The sequence below is a fragment of the Lontra canadensis genome, unplaced genomic scaffold (genome assembly GCF_010015895.1).
Source record: "Lontra canadensis isolate GAN:19392208 unplaced genomic scaffold, GSC_riverotter_1.0 scaffold18, whole genome shotgun sequence".
Taxonomy (NCBI): Eukaryota; Metazoa; Chordata; class Mammalia; order Carnivora; family Mustelidae; genus Lontra; species Lontra canadensis.
The window spans coordinates 5,189,065-5,206,654 of NW_022631012.1; the positions used below are offsets into that span (position 1 = coordinate 5,189,065).

Consider the following 17,590-nt stretch of genomic DNA (forward strand, 5'->3'; position numbering starts at 1 on the left):
TTGATGGCTGCTGACTGATCAGGGTGGTAGCTGCTGAAGGCTATGCCTTTTTTTTTTTTTTTTTTTTTTAAAGATTTTATTTATTTATTTGATAGAGAGATCACAAGCAGGCAGAGAGGCAGGCAGAGAGAGAGGAGGAAGCAGGCTCCCTGCTGAGCAGAGAGCCCGATGCGGGGCTCGATCCCAGGACTCCGAGATCATGACCTGAGCCGAAGGCAGCGGCTTAACCCACTGAGCCACCCAGGCGCCCCGCTATGCCTTTTTTTAAGACAACAATGAACTGTATGTTTTGTGAGCGCTGTGTATTGTGTAAGACTGATGAATCACAGACCGGTACCCCTAAAATAAACAATACATTATATGTTAATAATAATAATAATAATAATAATAATAATTTTTTAAAAAGACAGTGAACTTTGCCACATCGATGGACTCTTCCTTTAACAAACGATTTTTTCTGTAGCATATAACATTTTTGGCCTACATTTTATCCACAGCAGAACTTCTTTCAAAATTGTAATCAGTCCTCTCAAACCCTGCTGCTGTTTTATCAACTAAGTTTCTGTAAAAATCTGTATCATTTGTTGTCATTTCCACAGTCTCCTCAGCATCTTTACCAGTAGATTCCATCTCCAGAACAACCACTTTTTTCGTTCATCCATAAGAAGCAACTCCTCATCTGTTAAGGTTTATTGTAAGATGGCGCCAGTGCAGTCCCATCTTCAGGCTCCACTTCTGATTCTACTTCTCTTGCTGTTCCCACCACATCCACAGTCACTTTGTCCACTGAAGTCCTGAATCCTTCAAAGTCATCCAGGAAGGTTGGAATCAACTTCTTTGAAAACTCCCACTAATGTTGATATTTCAGCCTCTTCCTATGGTTCTTGAATGTTCTTAATGACCTTTGGAGTGGTGGATTCTTTGGAGAGGGTTTTCACTTTACTTTGCCCAGATCCAGCAGAGAAAATCACTGTCTATGGCAGCCACAGCCTTATGAAATGTATTCCTTAAATAACACAACTTGAAGGTCAGAATTTCCCCTTAATCCATGGGCTGTAGAATGGATGTTGTATTAATAAGCATGAAAACCACATGAATCTCATTGTGCATTGAGAATTTGGTCAGAATTTGGGTGATCAGGTGTGTTGTCAATAAGCAGTGATATTTGAAAGGAATTTTTTTCTTCTGAGCTCAACAGTGGGCTTAACATATTCAATAAAATCAACCATGTTGCACAAAGATGAGATGTTATCCAGGCTTTGTTGTTCCAGTTCTAGAACACAGGCAGAGCAGATCTAGCATAATTCTTAAGGTCCCTAGGATTTTCAGAATGGCTGATGAGCACTGGCTTCAACTTAAAGTCACCAGCTGCATTAGCCCCTAGCAAGAAAGTCAGCCTGTCCTTTGAAGTTTGAAGCTAGGCGTTGACTTCTCCTTTCTAGCCATGAAGGTTGTAGATGGTATCTTCTTGCAATCTAAGGCTGGTTCATCTGCATTGAAAATCTCTTGTGTAGTGTGGCCACCTTTGTTAATGACCTTAGCTGGAATTTCCGGGTAACACTAGCCAATTCCACTTGCCAGTCTATGTTATGGGGACGGCTTCTTTCCTTAAACCTCATGAACCAACCTCTGCCAACTTCAAACTTCTTCAGATTCCTCACCTCTCTCAGTTTTCATAGAATTAAGGAGAGTTAGGGCCTTGCTCTGGATTAGGTTTTGGCGTAAGGAAATGTCGTGGATGGTTTGATACTCTATCCAGACCATAAAACTTTCTCTATATCAGCAATAAGGCTGTTTTACTTTTTTTTTTTTTTTAATCATTCACATGTTCACTGGAGGAGCACTTTTAATTTCCTTCAAGAACTTTTCCTTTGCATTCACAGCTTGGCTAACTGGCACAAGAAGCGTAGCTTTCAGCCTGGCTTGGCTTTTTTCATACCTTCCTCAGGAAGTTTAATCATTTCTAGCTTTTGATTTAAAATGAGAGGCGTGTGACTCCTCCTTTCTCTTGGATTTTAGAGGCCATTGTAGGGTTATTAGTGGGTCTCATTTCAGTACTTTTGTGTCTCTGGGAATAGGGAGAAGGACAGAGATAGGGGAAGGACTGGTCAGTGGAGCAATCAGAACACACATTTATCGATTAAGCTTACCATCTTTTATGGGCGTGGTTCGTGGTGCCTCAAAACAAGAAGAATAGTAATACCAAAGATCGCTGATTATCATAACAAATATAGTGATAATAAAAAAGTTTGAAATATTGTGAGAATTACCAAAATATGACACAAAGACACCAAATGAGCAAATGCTGTTGGAAAAATGGCACAGATAGACTTTCTCAACACAGGTCACCACAGACCTTCAATTTGTAAAAAAAAAAAAAAAAGCAACTTCTACAAAGTGCAGTTAAGCAAAGAGCAAGAAAATAAGGTATGTCTGTAATAGCTTTTGCTTCTGAAATCCAGCCACCACCAATTTCATGCCTTTGGCCCTATTATGGTTACTATAAAAAGTGAACTTTGTGGAGCCTGGGATGGCACAGTTGGTCAAGTGTCCAATTCTGGGTTTCAACCCAGGATCTTGAGCTCAAACCCTGCGTCAGGCTCCGTGCTGAGCACAGATTTTGCTTAAGACTCTCCCTCTCTCTCTGGCCCTCCCCACCCTGCACACACGCTCTCTCTCAATCTCTCTCTCTGAAATAAATAAATAAATCTTTTTAAAATTTTCAAAAAATGGGGATGTCTGGGTGGCACAGTCAGTTAAGCATCCGCCTTCAGCTCCGATCATGGTCCTGGGGTCCTGGGATGGAGCCCCACATCAGACTCCTTGCTCAGCGGGAAACCTGCTTGTCTCTCTGCCTGCTGCTCCCCCTGTTTGTGCTCTCCCTCTCTCTCTCCGACATAATATATAAATAAAATATTTTTAAAAATTAAAAGTGAACCAAATAAGTATATTTTTTCCCATCTCCTTGGAAATCTACATCTCCTTTTATGGAATTCATATTAAATTACAACAAAGATGACTATGCTATTACCCAGATTGTCTGTAATTCAGAATGTTAAATCTGATTTGACACTGGACCTTGAAGGAATAGGAAATTGGCATAATGTTTTCCCATAGAAAAAACAAAGTTTGTAATATATGTATTTATTAATATATATACTAAATAAACACATATATTTTGATAGAAAAAAATAAAGATAGTTTCAATCCTTTTTAAAAGATTTGAAAAGGATATTATTGCCTCCTTTCAAAGGTAGTTTACCAAAATGTCACTAGATGGCAGTAGCATCACTTCCACCAGTATACTAGGACGACCTGCTGTATGGTTTTCTGAGTAAATATGTGTATGTTCTTAGATTTCCGAGATATTTCTTTTCTTTAAGATTTCATTTATTTATTTGACAGAGACAGAGAGACAGTGAGAGAGGGAACACAAGCAGGGGGAATATGAGGGAGAGAAGCAGACCCCTGTTGAGCAAGCAGCCCTGTGCAGGGCTCAATCCCTAGGCACTGGGATCATGACCTGAGCCGAAGGCAGATACTTAATGACCAAGTCACCCAGGCACCCCCCAGATTTCTGAGCTATTTCGCCTAATCTTTCTGTTTTATTGAAATAAGTATCTTTGAATAATATTTTTGTGTTCAGTCTTGGAATGTATTCAAAGAAGATGAACAACTAACATATTGCCTATACCTCCTATCCTGGAGCCAGGTACACTATTGTTCTAGTTATTAAAATGAAATAGAAGACCTTTAAACATCATATTATACCTAGCCAAGTGTCATCTTATGATCATCTAACTATTCAGTTTCCTTATTTTCTCTATGTTATTCTTGAATTTTGAACATTGGGGCCTCTTTGCCATTTAGCTATATTCCACCAAAAAATCATATTCTTTTTAGGATGGAGACCTATCATACTTCAGTGGCAATTATAGGATTTTCGTTTCCTTTCATTCATACTCTCCATATTTGATGTCACATCTTATGATTTTCTAAAGATTAGATAATGATCAAGTAAAATTCAGATATAAATAATGATAGTGGCTCTTTATTACATTGTTTCCATGTGCCAGAAACTGTGCCAAATGAATTCTCATTTTTTTTCACAACTCTCTATATAATAAGCATTATATTTGCCCTCATTTTACAGGTAAGGAGAGTGAACCATGGAGAGGTTAAGCAATTTTCCAAAGATAACACAGATATTATAACTCCACAACCTATACTCTTAACTCACACTCTAGTTTTACTACCTAGAAAGTTAAAGTAGATGGAGCTTTTTTTCTTTCCCTACTTCCTTCACCCATGGGCGATGAAGTGAAAATTCAATGTTCTTTTCTGAGACAAGCTTTAGTTATTTCCTGTGTGGTATGTTCCTGATTCTAAGAGCACAGAATATTACAAAATGGAATAGGAGAGGGGAAAAAAAGCACTTCTTCTTTACATTCCTCCAAAAAGTAATTACCCAGTTCTTAAGACCTTGAGTGGGGGGTTAATTAACTAAAATTAAATGGCAAACCTAAGATGTTATATTTTATATTTGAGTCATAATATATTAGAGTACAATTATTGGTGTTGTTTAAATGGAATATGGGCTAGGTAACCTCTCCAAAGTGTATTCCAGGTTCCATAATTCTATGATTCAAAGAGTTATGTCATTCAGAACTCTGAAAGACACTCTGATTCACTCATTAAGTTTTGAGGATTTTCTTTTTAAATGCTAGCTGCAGTATTATCTATTAGCAATTATTAATGAATGCTTGAAAAGATTGCTACAAGTGTGTTGATCAATTACAAGAAGCACCTTGCTAATAATGTGTGGTGTAGTTATTAGCCACCATCCATTACAGAATAATTTCTGAAAGCCTGAGGCAATGTCTGCAATGAAGAGCTAGGACAATGTGATACCAAGAATATGCAAATATTTAATCTCTTTGTCCCCCAGAAAATAAATTCTGTATTCTTGGAGGCATTAATTTCTTCAAACCTGTGGACTTCACTAAATGGATTAAAGCAAGAGTTCTAAATGAGCCCATCCTGATCTGAAATTTAACTTCAGCTTCTGGAAGCTCCCAGCATTCCCAGAGAAATAGCTCTCAGGTAAGGGAATTGGGCTTAGAGATCCTGATTCTCTCACATTGTAAATAGAGCACAAATTCTCAAGTGTGCCATTACAGTGGGGAAAGAGCAAAAGTATCTTAAGAATTGTCAGATTGTCAGGGTACCTGCATGGCTCAGTCCGTTGGGCATCTGACTTTTGATTTTGGCTTGGGTCATGATCTCAGGGTCAGTGGGATCAAGCCCCACCTTGGGCTCTGTTCCCAGTAGCGAGTCTGCTTGGGATTCTTTCCCTGTCCCTCTGTCCCTTACCCTTGCATGAGCACATGCATTCTCTCTCTCTCAAATAAAAATACATTAAAAAAGGAAAAAAAGAATTGTCAGATTCTTGCTTATTTTCCATTGAAAATAAGTGTCATTGAACTAAACCAGGAATAGGCTTAGAGGGAATATATACTCATCTGTTTTCAATGTATAGAACATTTTTTCCCCCACTTTTTTTCATTTCTTCCATCTTTAGGTTTTCTGTGAGTAATCTTGGATGTGTGGTGTAGAAGTAGGAAACTGTGTGTTGATTAAATGGTAGAGATTTGGTGTAATTAAATATAAATGAATAGAAAGGGAGATAAACAATATAAGGGAAAGAGTGAGAGGGGAAGAAGGTTTTGATGTGACCCAGCATGTTCTGAATCAGAAGCCAGGATACTGAGGTGGGAAAAGTGTGATGCCAACCTTCCTACTGCTTGGTTTTGGAACCATTAGGTGCCAGTCATATTGTCTGTTGGGTGGAGTAAGGCCAAGGGAAAGGCAGTCAATTGGGTTTTTCACTGGAATGGTAGTTCTTTTGATACACTTCTGAGGAATCTCTTCCTCGTAGTGCCTGTTCCTCCTGACACTCAGATCTTGCCTGGTCCTGGGTCTTAATTATGTTCCTTTTCTACTCTTTTCTGGAAATGGAAAGTACCCCAACTATCCCCATCACAGCGATGCTAAAAGGCTCGCTTTTGTGGTTTGAGAATTGCCGTAGCCAATAGGAATGGCAGAGCCAGCATTCTCTTGAGAATCTAGTCCCTAAAGCCTTCCTTCTGGGGACTCAGTCATGGCTTTGAACTTGCCAGTGCATAGGTAGGGTGCATTAATTTCTAGTTTGAGTTTAACTGCGCCACCTCTGTCACTAACTTCCATGCCTTTTATTAGTCACAGCAAAGATCTCACTCATGAATTCCATAGAATGATCAAAACTCTGTTCTATCTGAATTTCCACACGGAAGACAGAGCCAGCTGACCATAGCTGGGCCTTGAACCTAAGAGGTCAACTTGAATGGGGTGTATTTCAGGGGGTTACCCAAAGTGGAAGGCTAATAATATGTCAAATCCAAGCCAGTTTTCTGAAGGAAGTTCAAGAGTTGGTGTGCCAAGGAGACCAGATGTGAACTCAGAATTCAAGGTATGAGAGCCAAGAATCTGGAATAAAGACAATTTGATTGAAGTGAAAGCAGTCAAAAACACTTGGGAATAGAGAGAATGATTTCAAAGGCTACTATAGGTTGTCTGTGGCCAGCAGGAGAAAGTATATCACATTGGCCATTCCAGACCATTCAGTTCAAGTTAGAGACTAACTATATGTAGGGATGTACATAGAGATATATACATAGCGGAGAGACGTGGAAGAAATTGGAGGCTACTGGACTTTGATCTCTTGCATGCTCTGATGCTTTTATTCTACATTTTGTAGATGCAGATTAAATACTTTGCAATATAAAATAATGTCTAATAAATATTTTTAACATTGTCCTTCCAGCTTGTTACTTTATTATTTTATTCTAAGACAAAGAAGCAGAATAATGTGTATACTTAATTTCATTAATAGAGACAAATTCTTTATAAAAAGAAGAAAAAAAAAATTCTTCATGGATTTAGATTCTGGAGGAAAATGGGTGTTTTCAACAGCTGTATTGAAGGACTATACCACCAGATGGTGCTCACCTATTAAAGCCATGCTGTTTTTCAAGCAGTTTCCCTAAATGGTCTAAATTTTTAAATCTAAAACATGAGATATTGTTTATGTATTTATCTCTTTTTTTTCCTCTTTTAGTACAGGTTTTTCTAGCAATGAATATAATGTGTTTTAAAGTTAAGCTATTTAGTTTATCATGCCTCTTTGGGAGAAAAAAAAAGAACTGGTAATTCCACTTTTGTTTTGCTCTAAAGATCTTCTATTATATAATTTTTGATATGCTAGGTGACTATAAATATGCTCTTTTTTATGCTCAATTTTTTTCATTTCCTTCAAACTCAAGACAGTACAACATAAGCTAGCAGAATTAAAAACACAAATTTGTGTAACCAGAGCTTTTGTGGACAGCTGTCTCCAGCTGCATGAAAAGAAACGTCTGGACTCTGCCTCTGCCTCCATGGCGAAATATTGGTATGCATGCTTCAATAATTAAAACGTAGTGTTTGCACAGACTGTTATGGAATTCTTCCAACTTTAAATTCAGCCTTGAGGGTCTTAAAAGAAGAAGGCTGTGAAAATAAAAACTAACAGTAAAAACCAACTTAAAAAAAAATAGTGGAAGGTCCCATTAAGCCTATATATAATGTGCTAAAAATTACTCAAGTTGATTTAACTTTTAGCTTGCTATTGAAAATAAGATATTATATACTGAAGAAGGGTGACTGATTAGTTCATTCAAGTACGAGTTGAATTTCAAATTATCTGACAAGTGGCCCTGTAATGAGACAAAACAAGAATAGTAAGACTTAGAATCCTGAGATTGACTCCCAATTCTTTCATTAAATAACTGTAATTAAATTTAATTCTTTCTGGATCAACATTTTGGTATCTGTGAAATGAATAGATTGGATTGCATTTCCCTAAAGTATTGTCTAGATCTAAGAAAAATTTCCGAAAAATTGATTGTCCCATCAAATGTTGCACATGCTCTATTAAATGAAAGGGAAAATGTCCTGTAAGTCTTGGAAAGACTTTTCACTGATATTAAAGATGAGTTTAAAAATAAATAAGTAAATAAAGATGAGTTAATTGAAAAGAGACTCCTTGTATTTTAAGATGCAAGAACATAATTTAAATCAGATTCTGGAAATGGGTTTGGTTTCCTGTTTTAAAAACAAACATTCTCACATCTCATTAGCCCAAAAATAACCTAGAAAAAAATTCCTGTCATTATTCATTAACTTGTGTTCAGTTCAATCAGAAATAGAATGAGGAAATATGCAGGATAGCTCTTTATGTAATAATTCCAAAATAATAAAACTGCCAGGTTGAAGTTGATGTGAAATTACTAGGAACTTGTACTTTGGGGGAGAGACATTGGACATTTACGTTTATAGCAAGTTCTTTGACCAGTTGAAAAAAGTGTAAAATATTTTTAGATAATTTTAGGAAAAGAGATATTCAGGTAGCTATTGACCTTATTGATCTTTGAAAACACTAAGTTTAAAGACGTACTGTTACTTCACATTGAAGCAGAGGAAGCAACCAGTTATAACCCAGTAAATATTTCACTAAAATCCTTACCAAATACAAAAATGTATAGAATTCCAAACATGGCTGCCCCCTGAGCCCTACCTGTTAATCATTATATTGCTGCTCTTATATTAGGAACATCCTCATCTGTCCTATGACTTGAGTTAAAAATTACTTTAAATGAGAAAATGTGGTTATGCTTACTTTTACTTTATGTTTTCCACTATTGAAAAATAGATGGAGCTCTTGGCTGGCTCAATCGGTAGAGCATGTGACTCTTGATCTCAGGGTCATGAGTTCAAGTCCCATGTTGTGGCCAGGCATTACTTTAAGAGAAAAAAAAATAAAGTATGTTGAAAAGCATTTTGAACTTATGTTTTTATCTTAAGATGAATAAAATCTCTACCAGTTACCTTATAAATTTTAATGGTAGTTAAAATTATTATGCTAGATCAAGAATATTTCTCAAGTATTTCATATACTTTGGGAATAATAATGCCCAAATAATCTTTAACAAGTTTCCTATATGATGGTGTGTACCTTAATAGTAGTCTTCCCACTTAGGTTTTTACTTTTACTTTCAGTTTATTTCTGAAAATCCCTAAAAAAATTTTTTTTCAGTTACTGAAATTCAGTATTGTAACCTTCGGAATAAAATAAATTCAGAATTGTAACCTTCAGGTAGAATTGATGTCTTTGGAGAAAAAGACATATTACAAGGCGAAAGGAAATAGATGGGCTGTATAACTATTTAGTTACTTGGATCATACAAAGAATCTAAATTAATTAGACCAAAATCAGGTTTTTACTTTGTCCTTTTCAGGCCTAAAATAGCCAAAACCTAATAGTCTATGTGTTCCACATTTTATTTCTAGCCTTACCAAAACCCAGCCAGAACTAATAGGTGAAGAAAGTATTCATTATGTGAAAATTATTTAGAGTTTTATTTCATACATAATTTATGTCAATCTTCTCTGGTTGGCTAATATGTCTAATTGTAATTGTTTGATAAATGTATGTATTTAAACAGTCAGAAATAATTTGTTTCCTGATTGTGAAGCACTTTGTGAAAATCTATTTCAAATGTTCCTTTTTTGCTTTTTATTTCGGTCATCTAGGGCATCTGAGTTACAAAACCGTGTGGCTTATGACTGTGTCCAGCTCCATGGAGGTTGGGGATACATGTGGGAGTACCCAATTGCAAAGTGAGTATGATGTGAAGAAAAAGGAAAATTTCTTTAACGTACTTTCTACATTGAGTGTAGAGGAAAAAGATGTAAAATCTTTGTGTTTGTCATCTGACTACAGAGTGGTTTCAAGCAGATGAAACAGCTTCATGTTATCAGCTTGCTACTAGGATTTTATCATTTTTAAAGAAAGCACACAGAATAGTAAAGTATGGCTTTATTTGAATCATTATACAGAAGGATTAATATCACTTTCTTTATGATTGAATGATACTGTATTTTATTGGTTAACCATAATTATACAGGTTATTTTGACTCTTTTACTATGATAATAAATGCTGCAATAGAACACCTTTAAACATTTGTCTTAGATACATGTGTTTTTAATTACAACAGGGCAGAGTTCCAAGAGTAGTATTGCTAGTTCAAAAGTATACATATTTTAAATTTTAATATATTGCCAGATTATTTTCTTTAGTTAGTAGCAACTCATACCCAAATGAAAAAAGTTTGAGGATAGCTTATCTTCCTAAACTGTGAATGTTATTGTTTTTTAAACCTTATGCTAATGTAACAGGTAGAAAATAGATTATTATTCTTCCTTTAATTTGCATTGACTATTAATTATTTTAGTTTCCTGTGGTAAGAATATTTAACATCTGATCTACCCTCTTCACAAATTTTTAAGTGCTCCATACTGAACAGTTAACTATAGTACAACATTGTACTGCAGACCTCTGAAGCCTACTCATCTTGCTCAGCTGAAACTTTAAGCCCATTGATTAATAACTCCCCATTATCCCCTTCCTTTGTTCCTGGTAACCATCATTCTTCTGTGATTCTATGAATTTGGCTATTTTAGATACCTCATAGAGGTGGAATCACATAGTATCTGTCTTTCTGTGACTGGCTTATTTCCCCTAACAAAATGTTCAAGTCTATCCAAGTTGTCGCCTACTGTAGAATTTCCTTCTGGTTTAAGGTTAAATACTATTCCATTCCATTTTCTTTATCCATTCATCTGTGCATAAACATTAGGTTGTTTCCACATCTTGGCTATTGTGAATAATACTGCGATGAACATGTGAATGCTAATATTGCTTGGAGGTCCTGATTTCAATTCTTTGCAATAAATACCTAGAAGTGGGATTTTAAAAATCATATGGTAGTTCTTTTTTTTTAAGAATTTTTTTAAGGTTTTTATTTATTCATTTAACAGAGAGGGAGAGTACAAGCAGGAAGAGCTACAGGCAGAGTGGGAGGGAGAAGCAAGCTCTCTGCTGAGCCAGGAGCCGGATGTGGGACTTGATCCTAGGGTCTTGGGATCACAACCTCAGCCGAAGGCAGCCGCTTAGCAAACTGAGCCACCCAGGTGTCCCAGTAGTTCTATTTAATTCTTTGAGGAGCCTCCATACTGTTTTCCACAGCAGCTGCCCCATTTTGTATTACCTCCAACAGTGTGCAGGGTTCCAATTTCTCCACATTCTTTTCAGCACCTGTTTTCCTTTGTTTTTTTGTTAATAGCCATCCTCACAGGTGTGAGGTGATATCTCATTGTGGTTTTGATTTGCATTTGCCTGATGATTGGTGACAATGAGCATTTTTTCATATACCTGTTGGTTATTTATATGTCTTCTTTTAAAATATCACTTTTTATTTTCATTTTATTTTTTAAAGATTTTACTTATTTATTTTAGAGTGCTCACTGCTCTCATTCTCTCTCTCTCACACACACTCACACGCACACACACACACACACACACACACACACACAGCAGGGGAGGGACAGAGAAAGAAAGAGAGAATCTCAAGTCAGCATGAGCCAGATACTGGGCTTGATCTCATGACCCTGAGATCATGACCTGAGCTGAAACCAAGAGTGAGATATTCAACAGTTGAACCATCCAGGCACCCCTAAAATATAACTTTTTAGAACTAAAAAATAATTGGCACTTCAGAAAAAAACAAATATGAAAAGGCTTAAGTTTTCATATCTTAAATTTTGATTATTCATTTTGCTCTAGAAAATTTTCCTCTTACTTAGCAATATTCTCAGTTTATAAAACTTTCTTAAGGACGTTTTATAACTTAAACAGGAAGGAAGTCCAGTTGAGTTCTGGATCTGAGAATGTGAATGCTATGGGCTTCTAAAAACTTTTTCTCTTCTAATTTTAATCTAAATACAGACTATCTGAAGGGGAAAATTATCAAACTAGTATTCAGACTGACTTTCAAATTTATTGTTTTGGCAAACATAATTGAAAACATTTGATGTACTTATGGTCTTTAATGAGGAAAATTAAACATTTTAGTTAAGTTACATTAAGAACAGAAGCTCCAGTATAGATATAATCTACTAATTTTCTGTAGCCATTGGGGCAGTTCAGAAAGCTTTAATCACAGGGTATGTATAATTTATGACCTTTTATAAAAACTCAGCAACAGCTAAGGCTTTTCCTTTCTTTGGGAATGTAGATATGAAGTAGCTAAATCATAGATATACATATACACATACACTCATATATATACTGTTATATATATATATATATGTATATGTATGTCTATTTCTTGATCTAGATATAGATACAGATTTTTTTTTTTTTTGTTAATCCCTGGGCTTGGATTTTGGTATATCCTTTCAGAACTACTTCAAATGAGCCTTAATCAAAAGCAGATTTATTTTTTTATCTTTGTATAGTCGTGAAATCAGAAATAAACACTGTTATGTTAGCACAAATTAAATCATCACTGGAGGTTTTTTTGTGTGCATTTTCATGTTTTACTCACACTATTAATGCATCTTATTCATAATATTTACAATGGTAAGAAAGTAAGACCATAATGCATATCTATATTCTTCTACTTGACTGTGCCATTACAACTTCTGCTGGAAACATAGACATGTATTCACTTAGTGTTTGTCTAGTCTAGTTCAGGTTCCAAAGAGGGCATATGAGGTGAAGACGAGTCCCCCGCCCACATGGCCCAAGATCAGAGTGCAGAGTAAGTCTTGCTCTCTGTTTTTTCAGAGGCCGTTCCTTCAGGTCAGTAGCAAGCAAATACCGTAGCTTGATGGCTTACTTGAAATGCCTGGTTTCAATTTGAGAGACTTATATTTCCTTTTAGGAATACTAATCCCCTTCTTGGCTGGTTTGTTAGTTCAAAGATAGTATGAACTTTTAAACTAGACTGCTACTTCTCTTCCCCAAAGATACGAGGAAAGAACTTTTCATAAGTTAGGAAGAGAGAACAGTAGATAATATCGAGCAGCTGATTAGCCACATTAGGCAGTATGTGGTTGCAGGGCACAGACTTTGATTTGAGGGAAAAAAATCATTCTAATTGTGTTTCTTATATCCTTGGATTAAGCTGTTTTACTCGTGTGTGTATGTGTATGTGTTTTGAGTTTTGTTTGGGGTTGTTTGTTTTGCTTTTTTGTTTTGTCACTTTTTTTTATTTGTTTATTTTTAAATAACTGGTCGTAAGCATGTGAACTTGTTTCAGTCTTACTAGTTGGGCTTGGGGTCTGTGAGAAGTGAGGCATGTTGAGCTATGCCATTTCAAGACTCCTCTGCACTGCTGGGAAAAATAGCCTGAGATACAGAGCTTCATCACTGTGTGGTTAAACATTCCTTCTGCTGCCCTTCTCTGTTAATTTTAGTTGATGACTTAATTTAATTAGTAACCTATAAAAGGTCTACTGATCTCTGTCTTTACCTGCTCCATTGGAACTTCCTTAATGTGGAAAAAAAAAAGCCCAGTCCGAAAATTTCTAAAAGCATTGCCGAAGTAGGCTGAAATGCTACGTAGGCTCTCTACATGCAAGTGCTGGGTTTTGTGGGCAACCATGGAAGCTGTTCAAAAGAAAAAGTATATTTGAAAATGCAAATGTCTTCATATTTCAAGTTTCATCAAAAAGTAGGTATTGAGACTCTAAAATTCCTTTCTAATATACTAAATCAGTAAATATTTACAGAGTGCTCACTGTTTGCAAGGTACCATGATAAATATGGAGAGTCCAGAATTGGTCATGTTCCTAGAGAACTGACACATTTAGTTTGTTTCAGGTGTTAAATTAGAAACAAAAAACAGCGATGCCTGGGTGACTTCATCGGTTAAGCGGCTGCCTTGGACTTAGGTCATGATCCGGGGGTCGTAGGATGGAGCCCTGCCTCAGGCTTCCTGCTGAGGGGAGAGCCTGCTTCTCACACTCTTTCTGCACCCCACCATGCTCTTGCTTGCTCTCTCTCTCAAATAAATAAAATTTTTAAAATAAATAAGAACAAAAGAATTCTACACTTGAAAAAAAAAAATGCCATTGAATTTGTCTACTAGGAAAGTCCAAAGCTTATAACTAGTCCTGCATGCCCAGACCAATGAAAATATTGTGAAATAATGAAAAAGATACTTGCCAAAGTGGCAAGATACCTACATTCTCATTCCAGCCTGCCAATTATCTGATATGTGACCAATAAATAGCAGCCATTAATTAGTACATGTATAACTGCTGCTCTGTATCTCAGTTCTTTTACATGCAAAACTATAGTAATATTTATCCTCCCTGATGCCAGTATTAAGGTTAAAGGATATGAGAGGATAAAATGAGAGGATAAAGTGGGAGGATAAAATGATATGAGAATAGGTAAAAACAAGTATACAGTATCATGGTTGCTATCATTCCTATTAAAAGTGAATTCCTCATAACATTTTTTCCTTTTTCCTTTTTTTTTTTTTGTGGCAGTAGACTTAGGCACTCAGTATTTTAATGTCATACATTACTGGAGTGAGTGACTATTAACCATTTCCAGAAAATAAGTTACTTGTTAACTTTGTGGGAAGTAATCTTTTCTAAAGCATCAATTTATACTCCTGATGTAGCCTTGGTGGTGGGAATCTAAAGAGATATTGGGAAATAGGTACATTCTTTTCTCTTTTGTTTCCCATAAAACCAGTAGATTTCAAATTTTTTAAGGGAACATTAAAGATAACAAGAAATTAAGACATTCTGTCCATTCTAAATCCGAAATAGCCTTTTTTAGAATGCTATTATATGCGCTAAGTTTTCCAAAATTAAATCAAATGAAGCATACGAATAAATGTTATTTTGAAATTATAATCTCATCAAGCAAACTAAAACAAAGCTATACAGATGATCAGTATCTTAATAGAATTTTATAATTATACAAACCTAGGTTGAATGCCGTAGTGAACAAAAAAAGGAATTTATAAAGAACTTTATTATTTGGATTTCATTAAATAAATACTTTAAAGTAACTAATAGTTACATGATAAGACAAAACTTGTAATTTCCAATGTCTTTTCTTTACTCATTCAGTCATCTTCTGATTTATTTAGAGCTTATGTGGATGCCCGAGTTCAGACAATCTATGGTGGTACCAACGAAATAATGAAGGAGCTGATTGCAAGAGAAATCATCCAAGACAAGTAGATGTCTGCCCACATCCTGGAATCCTATTACAACTAATCTGGTTTTAAATCTACTCAAGATGAAATGCAACCTGGCAAGGGAGGAAATGCTAAACATGTTTTTATATGCTCTCTCTATAGGAAGAGAAATCAAATATGAAATTAATACACTAGTAGGAAAAACTTTGAATTCGAAGATTCTGAAATTCTCCAGCATAAGGTTTAACTTTTCATTTTTTACATAGCTAAAAGGCAAACATTTTCTGACTCTAGAAATCTTGGTTTTTGGTTCTCCCTAAAATTCTAAAAAAGCGTAATTGCTTTCGAATTGGGGCAGCAGCAGTTATGTTACTATTACTGTTTATAGTAACATTAATAATAGTTACAGCACATTGACTTTGAAAGAGAAGGATAAATATACAATGTAAATGCTTTCTACCACCCTATCCTAACTAACCCTGTTTTTAAGCAGTGGCATCATTTCTTCAAACAAAAGCTTCTGCAGGGTCCCTGATGAATGAAGAGTTGCGTTTTTGGAAGCAGGATCTTTCTGCCTTGCTGCCTTGGAACAGCTAAGACTCAAGCTGAGCATTTGCCCAGCCCCACCCAACTAGAGAATGTGGTCACTTCTCCCATTTAACACCTGGGATTTCATCCCAGTTTCATTTATAGGCAAACACAGACTAACTCATCATCCTTTAGTTTCAATATATTGGTATACTTTATAGGTATCAAAACAGTGACTTTTATTTTGGAACAGTGTACATTAAAAAGCTAGCAAATACTTTGTGTCTTCTGTAAGCCAAACAAAAATATGGTGGCAAAGGAAACTGGCAAGATCCCTGCTAATACGTGAATAAACAAGTAAGTTGCAAAAATAAAGGAGGAAGTACATTAATAAACAAGAAAATTTCAAGTCATGATAAGTACAATAATAACAAAGTAATCATTTAAAATGGAAAATGAGGGAGCACTTGGCTGGCTGGTGCACTCCACAGAGCATACAACCCTTGCTTTTGGGGCTGTGAGTTTAAGCCCCATGTTGGGTATGGAGATTACTTAAAAATATGATCTTTAGGGGCACCTGGGTGGCTTAGTGGGTTAAGCCTCTGCCTTCGGCTCCAGCCCTGGTCTCAGGGTCCTGGGATCAAGCCCCACATCAGGCTCTCTGCTCAGTGGCAAGCCTGCTTTTCCCCTCTCTGCCTGCTTCTCTGCCTACTTGTGATCTCTCTCTGTCAAATAAATAAATAAATCTTAAAAAAAATAAAATTTTAAAAGGTGAATAAGATGGGAAAGTGAGGAAACATTTAAAAGGAATTACTATCCCAAAACAAGCCATGTTATCTATGAAACAATGAATAAAGATACTTTTAAAGGAAACAAATAAAGGTATAAACTTTGAAAACGTAAACATTTTATTTGGTGCTGTTGGTATTAAACACTATTTTTTTTTCAAAGATTTCATTTATTTGACAGAGAGAGAGAGATCACAAGTAGGCAGAGAGGCAGGCAGAGGGAAGAGAGAGAGGGAAGCAGGCTCCCCGCCGAGCAGAGAGCCCGACGCGGGGCTCGATCCCAGGACCCTGAGATCATGACCTGAGCTGAAGGCAGAGGCTTTAACCCACGGAGCCACCCAGGCACCCCGGTATTAAACACTATTTTTTTAATGCAACCATTACAACTGGGTAGAGCAGAGGGAAAAGAAAATACCTTGATGTCGTTCTTTCCTAGAATTCTGCACCTTTGATTTGCTCTTGGGTAGAAGTTTGTATGATTGCCACCTGGAGTTCTTGTTCATATGCATTAAATACCGTGCAAAATGGGTTTAAAATAAATTTCTATTAGATTACAGTATTCGTGGTTTTCATCTCCCCCCATTACCAGGAAACCTATATAGGATTAAACTGACTGACCCGGGGCCTCTCAGCCCCTTTTCCTTCCTTTCTCAGTCATACAGAAACTTTATTTTGGGAGCATACACATAAAAAGTACATTGGCATAGTAAGAAAAGCCTACTATGTGGATGGATAGGGACAGTCCTGGATTTGAATAATGACTCTACTTTACAGGAGCCCTTGGATCTTGGGCAAGTTCTTTTAATGTCTCAGGATTCTTTCAGGTGCAAATGACAAAAGAAAACTTTATTCATACTATTGTGAATAATAGTGTGCCAGCTTAAAAGGATTGTGGAGGGGCAGTAGGGTGGCTCAATCAGTTAAGTGCCCAACTCTCAATTTTGGCTCAGGTCATGATCTCTGTCAGGGTCATGAGATTGAGTCCCTCATCCACGCTGGGCATGGAGCCTGCTGAAGATTCTCTACCTCCTCCTCCCCACTGGCCAAAAATAAAGATAAAAGGATTGTGGAGTAGTTCAACAGTCTAAAGAACTATAGGAAAGAGGGTCCCAGAGCCTTGATTTGGGGCT

At 36.4% G+C, this 17,590-nt stretch overlaps 1 protein-coding gene across 1 annotated transcript in view; it reads left to right on the forward strand.

Moving 5' to 3' along the window:
• ACADL (acyl-CoA dehydrogenase long chain) overlaps positions 1 to 15,244 on the forward strand; it is a 39,772-nt gene extending 24,528 nt beyond the window's left edge. The window contains exons 9-11 of the mRNA XM_032859900.1: positions 7,362 to 7,489; positions 9,670 to 9,756; positions 15,094 to 15,244. Of these exons, the coding sequence (XP_032715791.1) occupies positions 7,362 to 7,489; positions 9,670 to 9,756; positions 15,094 to 15,187 (309 nt within the window). The 3' untranslated portion in view covers positions 15,188 to 15,244. The remainder of the gene's footprint in view (positions 1 to 7,361; positions 7,490 to 9,669; positions 9,757 to 15,093) is intronic.
• The last annotated feature ends 2,346 nt before the right edge of the window (positions 15,245 to 17,590 follow it).